The following is a 20,884-nucleotide window of genomic DNA, read 5'->3' as shown; positions in this document are numbered from 1 at the left end:
CTAAGGCCAAGTGTATCTACTCCCTTACACCATCTGACTGCAACCTCTCAAAAAATCAAACAAACCTGCTGACTGATCACACTCTCAACAGGTTTCGAGGCAGCTCTCCAGTGTCGCAATTACATGTCCAAAAAACCAGCTATAAAGTTAATAAAGTTTGCTAACTCCCTCACCCTCTTAAGGCTCACAAACGGCTGTCATATATATCCGATACAAGACCCCTCATTAAGAAAGTATATGTCAGAAAGGACAAGAATAGAAATAAGGATAGCGATATAAATACAGTTGTAACCAACTTGAAGTGGTTAGAGTAGTTGCAGCTAATTGGGATACAGCTACAGAACTAATTCAGAGCAATTAGAATAGTCATAATTAACTGTTCTATAATTAGTAGAATACATAGGAGGTTGGTTAGAGAGGTGAGTGTGTGATTGTGGTGTATAATGGAAGAGTTTTTGGGCAATCTCGAATAGTCTTGAAGTATGCATCATTTCCTCTTGGGTCATGTTGATTTAAAAAAAAAGATTCTATAACAAAGTTGTATTCTTCCTGTAATATTGTGTGAATCCCTAAATCGTTTCCAAAATTACCAATAGATTCTATCAATATCCTTAGGTAACTCAAGGGTAACTACCCTTTGGCATTCAGCTCCTTCCTGCTGCTGCTCATCAGCCTCTTACATTAAAAGCCTTCAGTGACACTGGATTGGGTTGCACACCACCCTGATAATCACTTTCACACTTCTGGTGCTTCCATATATTTAGATCCAAACCTAATCTCTTGGATGTCTTGCAAGAAACAGAATGTTGCCAGGACAAGCATAGACCCAAATACAGCAGCTTATCTAAGGTTACTGCTCAGATTTTATGGATTTAGACTCTGCTCGATGAACTTGGGGTCTGGTTATCCATACCATCTATTGTGGTTATCCATTCTTATTAATATCCTGCGATTGACAATACAATACAGACAATTTGATTCAAGCATATGGTGATGTGAACCACGCTGCTAATCATTTTGGTGCTTGTTAGATATATTATTAGATTATTAGATATCTTAGATATTTATCTTTATCTTCTATCTTCAGTTTCTTCGATATTATTCTTTATTTTGTATATTGGGCTTAGCCCATATTTCCTTTATTATAAATATAGTACCCAATGGTAGTTTCTACATAAGGAAGATTAGTCTCAAACCTATTTTCACTATATTCAATATGTGTCATGACCTTTTTCACGTTTACTCCTCGAACTCAGGACTCTATGGCTGATTATTTGGATAAGACGAATGATCTTTTTTCATTAATTTAATGAAGTATTACCTCCTGCCTCTACTCTTGCTGAAGAAATAGAGCTATGGTCAAAGTTCTTCATAGTTTTGACTTTACACGGACTTGCCGATAAATATTCTCATGTCTGTGATTAGATTTTGGGTTCTACTATTATACCCAATTTTCCTTCTACTTGTTCTACTCTTTTGCATGTGCCATGTAAACCTTCCAGTGATACACTTATTTTTGTCAATTATTCCTCTGCCTTGGCATCTCAACATAATGATCGCAACCGCTCTCACAAGCCAGAAAAATGGCATCATAAGTGTGACCATTGTGGCAAGTTCGACCACAAAATTGACAAGCATTATACTTTACATGGTCGTCCTCCTTGATCTATTGTTGTTGCTCACACTGATCCTCTCTCACAACCATCTACTGTGGATCCTCCTTCATATGCTTTTGCCAACAAATCTGCTATTATTAATGAATTTCTTCAATGTGAGGATCGTAAGCCCTCTAGTTCCACTGCTTTTGTTGCCCAACATGTACATCTTTTGCTGGTCTAAAATTAAAAAATGTAAGTGCATACTAGGACCTATGATTATTTATTGTGATAATAAGTTAGCTATTAGCATTGTTCACAATCTAGTTCAGCATGATAGGACCAAACACAGAGATAAATTGGCACTTTATTAAAGAGAGATTGGATAGTGGTCTTATCACTACTTCTTATGTTCCATCTAGCATCAATTAACAAATTTGTTCATAAAAGCTCTTCCTACTAAGCGATTTCATGATCTCACATGCAAGTTGGGAATGACAAATATTCATTCACCAACTTAAGGGGGAGTGTTGTTAGTAGGATATTAAATGTTCTACTTGAAGTTGTTAGAAGATAGTAGAAGGTTCTAGATACTTTAGGGTTAGAGTTCTCTATATATAGATGTTAATGTAATTTTAATAAATATCTTTTTTCACATTATAAGTAATGGTATTCTCTACAATCTTTTCCAAAATTCTCCATGTACAATAAACAAAAAATGTAGATGACGTATTTTAACAACACAGAAAATTCAAGTTACCACTTCTGCTGCTGCTGGAGTGAAGCCTGCGCAGCAAACTGCCACCACAAACAAGGAGCCTTGGAGATGGAAACTGCAGGTCGTAAATGAGAAACTCCCATATATGTCTTGTATCTTGAAACAGCTTCCAAAAGTTTAATCCAATCATGATACTGAGACTATAATTCACAGAGCACAAGTCAAAAAAATATCAAAGCAGACAAAGGGTGAGTTAAAGTATGTCCTGTTAGAAAGCAAATTGTTAGAAAATTTTGAGTATTATTGATCTGGCGTCATAACAGACATACTACTCTTATGTTCTGAATCTAATTCATAAATATGAATACATCATGACATATCCAACTAATGTATGTTGGAGATCTCTGGTGATCCCATTTATATACACAACATTCTGATAAAATTTTCTCCTTTCATCAAAATAAAAAATATAATAGGAAGCAATTGATACCAAAGAAAAAAATCAAATCAAGTGATAATAAAAGAATAAAATGAAATAAAGTGATAACAAAGAAAATAAATGAAATCAAGTGATAACATAAGATCTAGAACATGGTCAAATCAGATAAAGAAAATATAGGAGGGTGAGGAATCACTCAATCATTTTCCAATTCCTATGACTATCCAACAAGGAATCCGTTTGTACTCTAGTACAAATTTAAAAATAAAATGAACATAACAAGACTAATGAAAAAAACCAAAGAAAACATTTTCCCCAGCTTTAGTTGTAAATGCACACAATACGCAACCAACAACTGTCAAGTAATAAAGCTATCCCACTCCAACCTACATTGGCACAAAAACTAAAAATATAAATTACAATATCCAGTAAACATTCAATTAAGGCAAGTTATCTTACAAACAAGGAAGATGCTTTAAAGTATAGAAAACAGGCTTCTAGAGTTATCTCCTTAATCAGGATCCTATCTAACTCTAAATTCATCATTGATTCAATAGAAGTATCAAATAGTTAAGAAATAAAATACCTCTGTAAGAGTAAGTGAGATCTCTGTGAGGACAAGCGTAACTTTTTCAAATGGAATTTCTGGATTAACTCTTTCTTGGTTTCCAAGCCGATGATACTGTAAAACTGCGTTGATAGGATAAACCAAGTATGCACGATTCCTAGCCCACTTAGATACAAACTTAGGATCATCAGTGGGCTCATTTATGCCCTCTTCAAATATCTAGCACAACGAAAACATAAAAGACATGTGAAAATAAGACCAAATTCGCATAACATACCAATAACAAAAAGCATTTGGCAGTTATATATATGTAGCTCAAAGAATAAGAAGATTAAAGTTATCAAACAAAGTACAACAAACCTCAATCCATTCTGGTGGATTGATATCCTCCCATCTCTTATCAATCTCCCAAGGAAGGTGGTCAGAATCATGATAAAGAGCTAGTCTCTCCAGTTGCACTGACTGTAGTGAGAACAAATATTCATCAGACAAAAAATAAGTTGCACTCACTGTAACAATACAAAAAATAAGTTGCACTCACTATATCAAAGTGGATAAATATTTTAGGAACCAAACAATGGCTTTGTTAAACCATCTGGCTATCAGAAGAGTAGAGAAAAAGATTTTCCATTTTATTCTAGAATTATGTATACCATGTGAAGAACCAGAGAAAAAGAGAAATTGAATGAAAATGTTCATTAAATTTAAATGTATTTTGATTACATAGAGACAAAATTTTAAGACCTTTATATACAGATAGGCTAGGCTATAAACTGGATGCTACTAACTGATACTTAATTGATTTGCAACTAACTCTAGATATTATATCTGCAAGACAGCTGGTTCAACTATCCAGAAGCTGGTAGATGACTAAAGAGCTGGGTCAGTTACTAAAAAATTACAGATAACAGAATCATACTTTGCACCATTGTAGGGGGTCTGCTAAATTCTAAATATTGCAAAAACGATTATGTACAACCAAACAATAGAAAAGTAAGAAGATAAGTATACAAACAACAAGATAAAAGACAATTGACAGTGTTGTATTCAGTTTGACATAATTTTTGTTATAGGTGTTTCTATCAGTTGTTCTTTCACATCTTTGCTTCTTTTCATTCTCTATATAAAGAGAATCCTTGTTTTCCATTGATCATTTTTTATAAAAGGTTTCACTCCAGAAAGCATCACTATGAAGCTTTGAAATCGCAACAAGGTTAACACCTCAAAGCTCCAAAACCAAACCAACCATTAAATACATTACAAAAAAGAAAACAAAATATTAGACCAAAACCATAGTGGACAATACCAGACCCATGTAGAATCAAGAAACCAATAATCCAGTAACCCATACCAATTACTAAAAAAGTCTTGCGTAATACAAGTGGTCAACAAACAATACCAAGCAAACTCTATCCTAGAACCCAGACCCAAATTAACAAGCCTGCCAGACAGCACATTTATTTCCTATCCTATATATATGACAAAAATTAAAATTAACAGCCCTAAACATTGAAAGGCAACAATTACATCTGTTCTATGAATACAAAATTACCTTTTGTTTCCCTTTTCTCTATCTCTCTCTCTCTCTCTTTATCTCCATCTCTTAACTCGAATAGCATTTAAAAGATAACGCTCTAACGCATCAAAAACTATCCTGGAATGCCTAAATTTGGTTTGTCAAGTTAAAATTAACATTCAATGCTGTCTATTAAATTTTCTTAGGGAGGAACACTTCACCTTCCTCAACCTGTCTAAAGCGCCACTTGCATCAAAAGTTTCGTTCCCCTGCTCATCCACTGTAAAAGCAGCAAGCTTAGCCAAAGTCACACCTGAAGAAAATGGATGGCCTGGATTACTGCAAACAACACTTTTGTGCGTAAGCAAATGAAAATAAACAAAACCAAAACTTCTTCAATTAAAAAAATGAAAAAAATAAATAAATGTCAATTTTTCATGCCCACTTCTACTGTGCAAAGGAAATTAAAATGGTACTTATAAACCAACCTGACTGAATCTTCATATCTGATATGCACATTGCTGATTGATATCTTAAGGTTTCCAATAATTGTAGAAATTAGAGAACTCAGCCACGAATTTCCAGAAGACGGCTGTGAGATAATAGTAACAATCTTGTTATTTCAGTGCGTGTGTGTATTTGTGATTGTTTGTATAGAAAGAGAGAAAATATGTTCACTGTCCATTTGACTTAATCATTTTAATTTTCAGATAAAATACCTTCCAAAAACGCTACCACTTCTTCACTCATCTCAAATTTTGTTTGAATACAACAAAATGGAAATATACATTGTATGTCTAAATTCATTTCACTATCAAAAAACAACAAACAACATGACTGGATCATTCATTTACTTAATTCCTCTATAATTAACTAACTCCAAGTAGCTCTCATAAACTTTCAACACCCTTTAAAAGAAACCAAAAAATGAGTAACATTTTAGCAGTGCATCTGTTTCCTGATCGTTAAATTTTAATGAGACATACTCCTCTACGTATACTCTTACAGATGTAAAGATAAACAGCCTCTTCATCTCCAAAATCAACAAAATCAGACTCCAAATATAGCCTCAAATGAAAACAAAGCATGAAACGTTGATCACAATTTAACAATAACTTATTCTAAAATACAATCAAAACAAAACATGTTTATTCAGATTTATTTTCAACAAAACAAATGACTGTCACGGAGTACAAATATATGCACAAACTTGGGCATGACATGTGCACTGTTTACAGTAAACAGATGACAAAAATGAATAATTAAAAGACAGAATCAAATGTATTCAGAACAATAGACAGATTATGACATCATACACTTCCCAATTTGGACTTAGATATTGCGTCCAGTGTAGCTGACTCTGCTTCCTGCATCAAGACATATGAAAAAGAAACCATAGGTCAAAAGAATATTACAAAAGTCAGGTTAAGAAATAAAGGTATAAGAACAGAATCGAAATCTGTAAAACAATTCCAGTGTTCACAAACATATTGGCTTAGTTCAATTGAGAGTTGGTTCTAACTTTTAATTTAAGCCAAAGAAAGACATTGCCCAACACAAATTAAAAAAGAACAGACTAAAATACATGGAAGAAATGTTAAACAAAGATCAAAAACTGATTATGCATGAAAGCACAAAATCACTGATATGAAATAATGGTGTAAAGGCAAGTGAAAAAAACAGAAGAAGCAGACATGTTCAAATACCTTCACACCTCCATTTTCTGTTTTCCAAAACAGAAAATAGGGTAAACCACACTCCCCATTCCACTCATGATAAAGATTTTTAAATAACACCATCCTTCATGGGTTCAAACATGTTATTGTTGCATTTAGATTGCTATAGTTTATGTTATAAGTGTCTCTATTAGTTGTTGCTTTACAGCTTTCCATCTTTTCAATCTTTGTAGAAAGAAAATACCAATTATCCTTTGTACATTTTATCTGTACAAAAATTACCTTTTCTGTTTCTGTTCTCTCTCTCTCCTCTGGTTCTCTTAACTCTAATATGGTATAAAGAGCTCAATAATCCATTGATTCCAAAAATAACCCTGCTCCTCAACCCCCACCTCCAGCGCCTACCAGAGACTTTGTTCTGTTTCCTGTACAGGTTTTTGATAAGTGTCCAATTTCCTATCTTGCTTCTATATGAGATCCTATTTCCAAAACACATTGATCCTATTCCTGAAGGGCTGCCTCAAGATTATTGTTGTAAGAAAGATATTAAATGCATTACTAGAAGTTGGTAGAATATTAAATATATTATTAGAAGCTAACTAGAAGCTAATAGAAGATTCTAGAGATCTCCTTGTAATTATTACTTTAGGGTTAGAGTTCTATATATAGAGACTAATGTACTTTTCAAATGAATCAATTGAATAACAATCTTCTTTCTTTTATATTAGTTCTTTCTAGTATTATCAATATATTATTTATCTTATTGAAAGTAAGTTCAGACCTCTTCCTATAGAAGAAGTTGAAGCACCTGTTGCACATGACTCATCTTCAAAAATAACTAAAAATACTATTTTAGATTTTGTTTCTCTTAATCTCACACATGCACCTTTAACCAAATTTGTTCCAAACAATGATGGAGAACCTTCTACTACTCAAACATTGACTCGTGATACTCAAATGCAAGTCAATGATTTTGTGGCTCGTCTTCTTTTCGAGGTGGCCACAGCACCAGTTTTAGAGGATGTGGGGATGACCGTAAAGGGTGTTCAAAACCTGTTACAGTGTTACTTTCTGCTATTACAAGTTTGATCACAATTTTCTACCTTCCACTCAGTAAATCACAACCTAATTATCAAAGAAATACAAACCTGTGAGGTCAAGGACATCTATTCTTTCAAATCAACAACAACAAATCCATTGGTTCACAATCAACCATGCTCGCCTCCTCTAGGATGTCAAGAGCATATTTCCTTTGACAACATATAACTCCTTCCTTTGATTTGAGACTTCCAAGATCCTTTGTCTCAAAATGACTACATAGGTATTACTTTAACCGAGATATTCTAGCAGCATCATTCCTCATAATGACTATATTGTCAACATACAACATTAAGTACACACATTTTCCAATGGAGGTGAGAGAATAGAAACCAGAATGATTTGTCTCACTGCGTTCTAACTCAAATGTTCAAACCATTTAGCTAAATCCAAACCAAGCACGTGGAGATTGCTTGACACCATGAAGTAAGCGACACAATTTACACATTCAAGAGAATTATTTCTCTTTACATGGATTTCCTGACAAGATAGCAAATATCTCTAAAGCTAAAGTTGTTGAACACAAGTTCTCCAATAAAGAATACCAATAATATCTAAGATTGAAATTGAATAGCTTGGCACAGTCACTACAAATCCCATCTCGTCAACAGCTAGCATCTCACAATCTGTTAATAGTCCAAGCCCATGGATAAGTGACTCAAATGCTTCTAATCACACTTACAGTGATACCTCCTTGTTCTCATCTCTTTCCTTTCCAAAAAAATCCTCACTTCATAACTTTAGCCAATGGTTCAAAAGTTTCCTAAGAAGGGGTGGGTCATGTTTCCCTTTCCCGTTCCATAAACCTAAAAATTGTCCTTTTCATTCCTACTTGTCCACTCAATGTTAAATCTTCAATAACCTTTGATACCAATTACTTTATTACACAGGAACATGGTACAAGGCAATGGATTGGAGAAGGATGTGAATCAAGAGGTTTATACTATTTTAAATCTAGTCCACATGTGTCTTGTTTTGCAACTCCATCTCCTAAACTTATACATTATCGTTTGGACATCATCACTTGTCAAAATTAAGAAAAATGGTACATGAACTTAGTAGTCTCCAGATTACAATACGAGTCATGTGAACTAGAAAACTTTTTGGATCTTTTTTTCCTAAAAGATCTAAATCAGGATGTAATATTATTTTTATTATTATCCATTCTAACATTTAGGGACTAAGTCATGTCTCATATTATTACATTCACGGATGAATATTCAACATGTACGTGAGTTTATCTTATGAAAGACCATTCTGAACTATTGACTATCTTGAAATCATTTTTGAATGAAATCAAAAATCAATTTGGCCAGGTAATTAAGATTTAAAAACTGACAATTCCAAAGAGTACTTCACCTCTAATTTCTATACAGTTTTAAGTTCACATGGTATTCTACATCACTCTACAAGTCCTTAGACTCCTCAACAAAATGGTATTGCTGTAAGGAAAAATAGACACTTGCTGAGACTAGTTGTACCTATTGATAGATGCAAACATACCAGTCAACCATTGGGGCAATGTTATCCTAATTGTTTGTTTTCAAATTAACAAAATGTCGTCCTCCACTCTCAGAAATAAGGTTCCTGATTTTATTCTTTTTCCAAATAATCCTCTTTTTTCGTATGCCTCCTTGTGTGTTTGGTTATGCATGTTTTGTTCATGATTTCTCTCCAGGGTTAACAATTCTATGCCCATGTTGTTATATGTGTCTTCTTAGGCTATTCTCGGCTTCAAGAAGGGTATTAATATTATTCTCCAAAAACCAAGAAGTACTACATGTTTGCTAATGTCACGTTTTTTGAACAGACTTCTTACTTTTCTTCATTTGTTCAAGACATTCATTACATCCAACAGATCCTCCCTATACCATTAGTTGAATTCACTATTCTTAGTGCTTCTAAAAATCCAAGTCCTGATCATTACCTACCAACGCAGGACCCCGATGATCCAATGCTATTAGATGAATCCTCTTCTTCAAGTTCTTCTCCATCGTCACTGAATACCACGTACTCATTCTACCCCTAATCCATATCCTATTTATAATTTTCTTAGTTATAGCAGTTTGTCGTCTTCCTATTGTTCTTTTCTACCCTCTTCTATTTCTATTCCAAAATAATCGAATGAAACTCTTGATTATCCGAGCCATGATTGCAAATATGTAGGCTCTTGACCAGAATAGCACATGTGAGTTAGTTCCCCTTCCACCTAGTAAAAAGACAATTGGATGTACATGGTTTACGCCATTAAAGTTGGCCCCAGTGATGAAGTTTATCGTCTCAAGGCATGATTAGTTTCATCTAGGATACACTCAGATTCATAGCTCAAAATGACTATTATACATCGTTTCTTTGCCATGGCGACAATTCATCATTGGTCACTTCATCAATTAGATATTAAAAATGTTTTTCTTCAAGGAAATCTAGAAAAGCAAGTTTACATGGAGCAACCCTCGAAGTTGTTCAAGGGGAGTCTGGTTTAGTTTGTAAGTTATGTCACTCTCTCTATGGCCTCAAGCAATCACCAAGTACTTGGTTTGAAAATTTTAGCTACATTGTTCAAACCCTTGGGTTGCAACGTAGTGAAGCATACCATTCAGTTTTTACTGTCAAACCTCTCTTGGAAAATGTGTTTATGTAATAGTATATGTTGATGATATAATCATTACAGGAAATGATGTTGCTAAAATATCTCAATTGAAGAAACATCTATCTAAACATTTTCAAACCAAGGATCTTGCTAGTCTCAAATACTTCTTTGGGAATTGAAGTAGCTCAATCAAAAGGTGTTGTAATCTTTCAAAGGAAATATGCTTTAGACATCCTAAAAGAGACAAATATGATTGATTGTAGACAAGTAAACAATCGTGTGGACCTAAATCAAAAGTTAGTGACTAAACAAGGTGAATCACTCTCTTATCCCAAAAGATAGAGTAGATTTGCTGAAAAACTTGTTTATCTTACTATTATCAAACTCAGTCTATCTTTCGTAGTTGGTGTTCTTAGTCAGTTCGTGCTGGCTCCATGAATCGGCCATTGCAATGCTATAATTCATATTCTAAGATACCTCAAAAAGACTCAAGACAAGGTCTGTCATATGAAGATGAGGAAACATCCAAATCTTTGGGTATTGTGATGTTGATAGGGCATTATCCCCTATTGATAGACACTCTACTACAGGATATTATGTTTACCTAGGAGGAAATATTGTTTCCTGGAAAAGTAAGAAACCGAATGTGGTGGCCCAATCAACTGCTGAAGTTGAATATAGGGCAATGCATTTCGTACTTGTGAACTTGTATGGGTGAAACAATTTCTTCAACAACTTAAACTTACCTTCTCCGCATTGTTTCCAATCCATTATTCCATGAAAACTAAATACATAGAAATTGACTATCATTTTATTCGGGAAAATTTGTTGTTTAAAGAAATATGTATTGAGTTTGTCAAATCAAATGACCAACTTGTAGATGTGTTCACCAAATCCTTAAGAGGGCCTCGGATTAAGTTTATTTGTTCCAAACTTGGTACATACAATTTCTATTCTCTAAAAGGGGAATGTTAGAATAAGTATAAATCTAGGTAGGAAATAATTGTATTAGAAACTACTACCTACTATACCTATGAGCTATACCTAGTTTTGTACCTAGGTTTCCAGTTTAGATTTCTTATCTTTTATCTTTCCTTTTCTCATTGTATCAGAATTCTATTATTATAAATATGAGATCATAAGATATGTGTTTTCAAGCCCTCTAAAATACATCGTCTCTTTTATTTCTCGATTATTTATCATAAGTACAACCAAAATCTAGGTCAAGGCTGCAGCAATGGTGGTAAGAATGGTTTCAGAGCTACTTGCCAATTATGCAACTAGTATGGTCATGAATTTGGAATCGTTTTTAGATCAACCACCAAGCAGACTATTGTGGCATGGCTCGCACAACAACTGAAAACATGTGACTTCAATGACTTCATCATGAACTCTGATTTCCAAAACCTAAGTGCTTTATATATCAGATACTTGTTCTTCATGCAAGGAAGTAGCATCTTGAGTTGGATCTTCACTTTCACAGAGAAAAAGTTCTTTCCAAGGCTGAGTGTTCACCATATACCTGGCTATGATGAGATTGCTAATTCCCTAACTAAGCCTTTGTCCACCTAGCAATTTAATGAGTTGTGTGTCAAACTTAGGCATGTTGTCTCACCTGCACCAGCAGTTTGAGGGGGCTATCAGCTTATGGGGTGGCTATATCCATTATATGTGTTTATGTTACAATTTCTGTTAGAGAACTTAGTTATACACTGACCCAACAAGACAACTATAGTCATCAAAATCTAAATACTACAGTACTCACAACTGCTATATAAAAATGCATTCAATACCCTTTTAGGGTTTTTCTACTCATATACGGAGGGGAAAAGCCCTTGTGAAGCTAAAATACAGTTGCTCACCACCACAGATAAGACGTTCGTAAAAATTAAGATGCACCGAAGTATAACCCATTTCATCTATTATGGGGAACCTTAAGATAAGCCATCCATTTGTTTGGAAAAAAAAATTGAATAAGGATAAATATAACCAAGGACTACAACATACTACTACTTATATTACTTGGTACTTGATACTTCCACAACGTTAGCAGTAAATTTCTATATCACCATTATAATTTCAAAAATTAAAAGTGGGTTTTGTTTCCAAAGATTTCACAAAAACTCAAACAGGTAAATTATAATTCCCTCAACAATATATAATTGAAAGAAAATATTGTTTACAAGCCCAAAAATAGGCATACAAAAATGTAAGGAAAAAGATAATTACAAATAACACAATCAACTGACAAAACAAACAACTATATACCATAATAAAAAAGATACTTTAACAAGAATCTACATAAGTCTGACCTCAATCTGCTGAAGCTTGGCTTCGAAAAGTTTTTCCCTATCCTCTTCCTATGACGAAACAAAGCTCAATTAGCAAAAGACATAGAATTGTATTAAGGGCACAATTTGGTAAACAGATCACTTAAGTGCTTATTGAACAAGTACTACTCAAATAAGGACTTATGAATAACATGTTTTCATAATCCAAAGAGAAATTATGGTTAGTTTTTTTTATATAAGTTGTTTCCCTAAGCTATCATAAGTTTTATTATTGAAATAATCTGAAAACAAAATATGGACACATCATAAGTTACTTTTATAAGCTTTTCCAAACACTCATATTAGTGCTTATGTCACACTATTCAAATAAGTTGTAAATAAAATCTTCCAAGCACACCTAATAGACAAAATACAGAATACTAGTGTACCTTCAAAGTTCGACTATCGGCAGCAGGATGAGCTAGAACAAACACACGATCAATCAAAACAATCACAGGTTCTTTCCCCAAACTTTTCCATGGAACCTATATCACATGAGTAACAAAAAAAATTAAAATAAACACCCATTTGAAAGCACATGGATGAATTCAAGAGAGAGTGAAAAAAAACGTAAAAATTGAAGTATTAAGATTAGGAAAAGCCCCAGTCTCACATGGAACCAACTGTTTAAAACTAACTAGTTACTGCATAACAGAAAAATCCACAACATTTTGATTATCAAAAGTATAACTGTCCCAGTAAAAAGTACTCAGACAACCAATAATGCTAAATGACCGAATGTACCTTTAATGTAATTGTACCAACAAAGCCAGCTTTGACAGTAACTGGTAGTTTTAGTGCATTTAGTGCCTCTGCCTTCAGTTTCAAATCTTTCAGGACAACATCGCCTGCAGACACCAATAATGTCTTAGGTTGGAATAACAACTACCATGAGATCTCAATCGAATACAGAAAATCATTGCTGTAATGTGAAAATTAATAATCATGAAAATAATGTGTTTTATAAGAAATCCATCCAATGAAAGATATTCACCGGCACAAGTTTGAACTAGGTTTCACAGAAAAAACACATAAATAATAAAATGTGTGGAATGAAAATATAGACAAATGTGAAAATGAAACTAAATCTAGAATATACATCCACATGTTTTCATCACAAATAAATGACCTCAAAAAAAGAGTTTGGAAAAACAAGCTCATGTAAAAAAAAAAAATCATTCTAAGGATAATAAAGTTGCACTCCAACAAAATGTACTGCCAGCAGTCCAGTTAAAAGAGCATAATTCCAGTATATTTGACTTTCCTTAGTGCTCATAAAACCACTAAAGTGAATTATAAAATTAAGAGGAAAAAAATAATTCCAAACTAACAAATCCAATATTATCCAAACAACTTACTCCATATCTTCCAATTTACCTCACAACGCAAGAAGTTTTAATAGGTTTAAAGTGTTGGGGGGAAAATCTGAACATACGCTCAGTTTGATATAAATTGAGAACTTACGGAGACAATTAACAAATTTGGTTAGTCGCAGGTTGGTATAAATCAGAAAAGAAAAAAAAATGGAGCAGCGGGCGTGCATACAGAGTATAGAATGTGTATGTAAAATAATACACCATAAAGAATAAACATTAAACCTATTTATCGAACTTGTTCCCGGATTCATCGGACTCAGTAAACAAAGTGAGTAAAATGTGGGAAAATGGCAGAATACAAACCCTTCCAGACACTTATCCTCAACGCCTCCGTAGAGAGTCCGTGTACATATTCACCCAAATATCTTCGAAGCAAATGCAGAACCTGTCAACAAAGCAACGTCACTATCACCTTCGTCACAGGTATCACCTTCGTCACAGGATTCACCGATAACACATCACGCCAACCGAAACAAAAAGACGCAAACAAAATTTCAAATCCAACTCAAATTCAACAGACAACGAGCAATAGGAAGCAACATTGCAAACGCAGGAAGCAAATTGAAATTCAAAATTAAGATTAAAATTCAACTCCGCCTTGGAAATACGAGTAAATAGACATCGCACTTGCACACGCACGCAGAGAAAATTAAAATTGAAAACCGAGCTCCAGATTGTTGCGGAAAATAGATTAACGAAGGATATTCTTACGTGAGCTTCGAACATGGTGAAGGAATCGGAGTGCGATCAATTAATGGTGAATTTGGAATGAATGCATGGCGAAGAAGAAGATGAAATAGAGGAAAGACTGTTAGAGAGAGAAATTGATTAGGGCTGGTGATCCTGAGATTGGGACGGTTAAATAGAAGAAATGACGATAAAAGTTGAGAATGTATTGGTGTTAAGCTTAAGCTATATAGGTCCCGGTCACTCGCAACACACAAGTTTATAAGCGGGGACATGTAATGTAATGCCAGAACCTGGTACTTGCTGACACCGACCCTGCGGTCCAATAATTTCAATAATATTGTATTGTTTTTCTCTTCTTAATATCTTTAGATTTTTTTTTTTCTAATTTACTCCTTTTGTCAATAAATTAGTATTATTACCTTACCACCTTGATCTATAAACAAACACCAATATTATTACCGCATAATTAAATACAAACGACTTCAACCCGTGTGTATTATAAATTTATTAATTCAGCTTTCAATATTTTTATCAATGGTTATATTATAGTTATATTATACATTTTAAACATTTCTGTAAACGAAATCAAAATAAAAAAAATGAAATATTCTATAAATTAAAATTTTCTTTGAAAAAATAATATGAGAAGTACGACAAATTAATTCATGTAGACATTATACAGGATAAACCACCTACCTAAATTTTAAGAGAGAGAAATAGATAGATCGCATTAAATATCAAAGTTGCAGTTGAGTATAGTCAGTTCACAAATTCATTGAAAATTTTATATTATTTTGTATTTATTAAATAAATTCAATGTTTAATGTTACATAACATCATTAAATAATTTTACCTAAAATAAAATAACTCTCATTTTTATCAAATATTTAAAATAGTCCTCATTTTTATAATTTATGTTTTATTTGGTCATTTACTATATATTATTTAAGTTAATAACAGAGTACGGAATATAGGTGACACTGTTTATATTACTTTGTATTGGGATATGTTACGTGTAGTGTACATATGGTTGTTAATCTACCTTTAATTACCTACTAACTATTTTCGTCTCGGGATATAGTTCACTTATAGCAACTAATTAATATCAATCTAATGAACTAGTCAAAATTATTCAGATTTGGAAAAGTAAATTTTGCATATACGTGCACATCACGTTAAGCTGATTTTGTGGTAGACAATTTATTTGATTTTCACTTTTTTTTGAAGTGTTTCAAAATGTCAATAACCTCTTCTCACCTTCTCAAAATAGCAAATATAGTTTACTCATTTAAAACTTTTAATATATACGATTACTTTCTCAAATTATTTATTATTTTACTTTAATTTATGTTTTGAAATGCATTATTTTAATTCTCTGAGTTATTTGAATCACAATTTATAAAGGAATTAAAGTAGTTTCACAAAATATTTGTCTGTTTTTTTTTAAATTTTGAAATAAACTATTTTTAATTCTATAAGGAATTCACATGTATTTTGAAGAATATAAAATATGGTTTTCATTAGTTTCACATTTAAATTGTATTTTTTTATCTTTATTTGTTGTGTCAAATATTTAAAAGTTAAATAACACGAAAAATCATTAGATTTAAATAATTGTTATTTTAAATTAAAATTATTCAGTACCCTTTAAGCCTGCTGATTTAAATTTTCTCTGTTAGTGGGTTATGTATTGATGTAGCAATGAGAAGGACAGGTTTAGACTTAATTGTCTCTTTAGGACAGAAAAACAAGTATTAACAATTTTGTAATATTCTTGCATCCGTTTAAGTTGGACTATTTGTTAAAACGTTTATTCATCGCACTGTGACCATAATAGCCGGCCATTAGGGTTTATTTGGTCACTAAAGAACCACATAAATGTGTTAACATCAAAAACAAAATAATATCGTCCAGGGATGGATTTCATGTAATTCAAGAGTCACAAAGGTCATGAATTCCAAATTCCAACATTCAGACTTATATTCTTTTTTATTATGTTCAATTATCGTTATTTATATAAATTTTATAGGAACTTAAGAATGATATAATATTTAATTAAGGTTTGGTTCTTTTAGAAACTAAACATTAATATAGCGTCTTATTAAATATCTCAACTTTTAATCACGTTGAATAATGAGATGAAAATAATATGATATTGTATTGCCGTTAAAAATCAAAAAATTAATTTTGAAAATGTTATTTCTTAAAATATAAAAGGTTAAGTATTTTTTTTTAATTTAAAGCATGTGCAATAAAATAAATAAATATTATATCATAAGTATATTGATAAAAAGTTTTAAAATATATATTATAAATATATAATTCAATTACTTAATATTGTTAGAAAAGCTAAAAAGTTACTTAAATAACAAATTAAAATTCTTTTTCACATTTGCACGAACTCAACTATGAGTGTTAATTAGTGCTTTGATTAAGTTTGATTTATTTCATAAAAGTATGAGTATATATGTAAATGAATAAAGGAGAGTTAAATTTGTTAATGTGTAAAGCTTATCATTTATTTGGTGGCTCCGTATTGAAAACGTGTAGTGGAATAATTTGTTAATGTACAAAGACCAAGAGAAACGGTGAATTGAAATCTTAGCACAAATTGTGTTTTAAAAATTTTTCCTTTTTAATATGAAAGATCAATTAAATTTTTTTTCTTTATTTTAGTAATCACAATAAAATAAATAGGGTAGAGAAGAGAAAATTGCAAAAGTAGTTATATAGGTTAGGATCAAAAGACTATACGTCAAGTTGTTAATATGTAAAAAAACGAGATTAACTCAATCACTAAAATATAATTAATACAATCACAGATAAGAAAGTTTATAATTTAGAAAACATCTCTCTTAAATCACACAAGAGATGAAAACACTAGGATGGCAAAAATACATGTGCATGTGGATATCCGCAGATAAAATTCGTGAAGGATAATTGGTACCTGTGGATAACAGGAAGCGGGTATTTTAATATCTTCTTATAAACTGATCGGGTGCAAGTATCATACTATGTGTACCTTGGGTATCCGTTATCACGTAAAAAATTAAAATTAAAATTAAATTTGTTTTATAAGTTAAAGTTAATTGAAATTAAATTTTAATTTATATTTTATTATATTAAATTAAATTTAAATTAAATTAAATTAAATTTATATTTTATTTGACATTTTTTACAATTTTATTTAAATTTAAATTTAAATATTTATAAAATATAATTTTAAAAATGTTTGCAGGTATTTTTTTAAACGGATACTCGCGCATGTAGTGGACGGTAAAGGGTAGATTATTTTGTTGTCAGTCAAGTTGCGAATATGCACTATCTGTGCCCGATCCGACCTATTGTCACCCCTAAAAACCTCCATTGAAACTCATAAGGGATGAAAACACCTTCATTGAATCACATAAGAAATGAACACTTCCTTTAAATCACATAAAGGATGACTGACTTCTCTTAGTAACAATAGTAACACTTAATCACTCAATATTCCACTTGATAAAAGTTATCATTCTACCCACAATACGTTTTTCAAAGCCTTCCACATAGAGTTCTCAAATACATAGATTTTTCTAACTTATGTATTTTAAAATAAAAGCCTACCATTTTATTTATAAAAGCCTATTTAGAAATTAGGTTAAGAATATAAAAAATGAAGTCACAACTGTTATAAATAATCAATTATCACAAAAACTTTTTAGAAAACATTTTGTTTGATATAATAATCTATTATCATACCTTTCTATTTTATTTTTTTCTCTTATGATATTTTAGTGGAGTTATGTTTTAGATTTGAATATTTGTATACTCTATTATATTGTTCAATTTTTAATATCAGAATTATTAGCTCTAAATTTAAATATTCAATAAGATAAACATTTTATTTACGAGCTAATAGAAAAAAAGCATTCATATTTTTTTATTCTATTATTCGCCGTTGAAGTAATTCGTAAACTAAATATTTTTTTTAAATTTTTAACATATTTTTTTTATCTTATCATATCTTAATTATATATTTATTTTTATCTATTTTAGTGGTTTATCAGATTATTTATAAAAGACTCATTTTATTATTATTTTTTTAAGTATTTTTATCTGTTACTTATTTATACTATCTACAATATTACTTTTGATATTTTTTATGTACTTATTTTATTTTTTAAATCATGTCAATTATTATTAGCGTATCATTTGTTTATTTATGTGATTTAGTTAAAGTGGTAGATTATAATTTACATTCACCTATAAAAAACCTAATGTTAATATATATATATATATATATATATATATTATTTATCTTATTTTTAATTTAAATTTTGACATTTTATTGAATTCTTTTGTATTATTTATCTTCATCTTTTCCGCTTTTTTCAGTTTTGGTTGGGCAGACATTTCCAACTGGTTGATTCTTGATATTTTTAAATTGCTGAATATGAGACAACATTACGAATCAAATAAATTTGAAAAAAAAAATGTGTTTAGGACTATATAGTCTAAAACATGTTGTAGACTACGTAATCCAAAAAAAAACCCTCTAAATTACATGATCTGAGATTAATTTTTAATGTTACTCAATATTTTGAATTATACTCTGAAAACACATTTTGATGTTTTGTAAATTCATATTATATTATGGATCTGGTTAATCAATGTCCTAAAAATATTACTTAAATATAATTAATATCCATTGAATTTTACGAAAGTATATAATTAGATGTGATATTAAATAAATATGGTATAATAATAATTAATACAATTTTATTTTATTTAAAGGAAAAAAAATTCATAAGTATTATACACTATGTTTAATATCTTATTTAATGTTCACTAACAAAAATTAAAAAATAATTAAAAAATAAAATTACTATATTTTAATATTGTTAAATTAAATATAATTAAACATAAAAAATTTAACTTAATAGAAAAATCAACAAAAAAAATAGTGTTAATCATCTAAAAAATAAAAAAATTGAAGTAAATTTCTTTTTTTTACTTTTTAGTAAAAAATTTAAAAATTTCAAAATCCTTATTTTAGATAAGAAGTTAGTATCTAAAAAGTTAAAAGGATATTTTGATCTTTATAAAATAATTATACACATTTATATTATTTTAATTAATATATTAAATTATTTTTACTTTTAATATAAAAATAATAAAATAAATACACATTAATTATTCTTTATCGAATATTAAAGATCCTGATTAGCATTCTTCTTATATTATAATGAATTATATTTTATTAAAGACAAATATATTTAGGATAAAGCAACAGTGTCTCTCGATCAATCAATATCTATTATAAATTTTGATTGTTAAATAACATTTCAATCAAATCAAATTAATAACAAACTAGATTTTTCTAAATCTAAGAAAAATACACTGAATTGTAATATCAATTTAATTTAAAGTATACATCATTAATTATTACATTTAAAAAAATATATATGTCACAGTTTAACAATATGATTGGTTACTATATTTCGACTATCGATATTAATTGTGATATTTATGACATCTTTTTAGTTGTTTTCTTGTCATCAAAGTATTTATGGGATTCACATCCACAAGCATAGAATGTTAATTAGTTTTTAATAAGTCAACATATGAATAATCTACTAATTCATCTATCTTTTTATGATTAAGATATCCACAAAAATAACTTCATATTCACCATTCACCATTGTTCATTAGTTTACCATATAATGTAAATAAACTATAAAATATATTCGTTTCATATATATATATATATATATTAATTACTAGTAATTTTTTTATAAATTGAAGCTTAGATGTTACTCCAAAAACTCATTTAAGTAAATCATCACGTATACGAAACACCTAGACAAATAAATTACAAAATTAAAACATGTCATTTATCATATTTTTAGTACAAAAAAGTGAAATATCATATTGTTTGTCATGAAAACTTCACTATAATATATTTTAATTTATTCTTATTCAATCACATTTTTTCATATAAGGAATTTCATTAGATATTTTACTCAAAAAAAAAAAAGTGGCCATCGAAGTTTTGTCAAATATAAGCATCACTTTCAATAAAAAAAAAAAATACTACTAAGGAACATGTAATGAGAAGCTAAAAAATAAAAACTTCTAAATTACATTATTTGTAACTCAAAAAAAAAAAAGAAAAAATTCATTGACAAATCCAAAAAAAGAAGCTATTCTAGGTTGTAAAATCCCAAATTGAATTTTAGAACTTCCATTGTACAATTAATAATCCTTCCAGTGGGATATTTCTTCAAGAATGTTCAATTTGGAACTCAT

General features: G+C 30.5%; 1 protein-coding gene across 1 annotated transcript in view; it reads right to left on the bottom strand.

Moving 5' to 3' along the window:
* Positions 1-14,849, bottom strand: part of LOC114177377 — a 74,842-nt gene extending 59,993 nt beyond the window's left edge. Inside the window, exons 1-11 of the mRNA XM_028062696.1 lie at positions 14,618-14,849; positions 14,210-14,291; positions 13,275-13,378; positions 12,920-13,015; positions 12,513-12,560; positions 6,153-6,203; positions 5,325-5,428; positions 5,058-5,175; positions 3,681-3,782; positions 3,339-3,539; positions 2,356-2,513 (exon numbers count right to left, since the gene is read on the bottom strand). Coding sequence (XP_027918497.1) covers positions 2,356-2,513; positions 3,339-3,539; positions 3,681-3,782; positions 5,058-5,175; positions 5,325-5,428; positions 6,153-6,203; positions 12,513-12,560; positions 12,920-13,015; positions 13,275-13,378; positions 14,210-14,291; positions 14,618-14,632 — 1,079 coding nt within the window. The 5' untranslated portion in view covers positions 14,633-14,849. The remainder of the gene's footprint in view (positions 1-2,355; positions 2,514-3,338; positions 3,540-3,680; positions 3,783-5,057; positions 5,176-5,324; positions 5,429-6,152; positions 6,204-12,512; positions 12,561-12,919; positions 13,016-13,274; positions 13,379-14,209; positions 14,292-14,617) is intronic.
* Between the last annotated feature and the right edge of the window lie 6,035 nt (positions 14,850-20,884).

This window comes from Vigna unguiculata, chromosome 3 (genome assembly GCF_004118075.2).
Source record: "Vigna unguiculata cultivar IT97K-499-35 chromosome 3, ASM411807v1, whole genome shotgun sequence".
Lineage (NCBI taxonomy): Eukaryota > Viridiplantae > Streptophyta > Magnoliopsida > Fabales > Fabaceae > Vigna > Vigna unguiculata.
The sequence above is the reverse complement of the archived record's forward strand: the minus strand, read 5'-3'. Positions and strand labels throughout refer to the sequence as shown.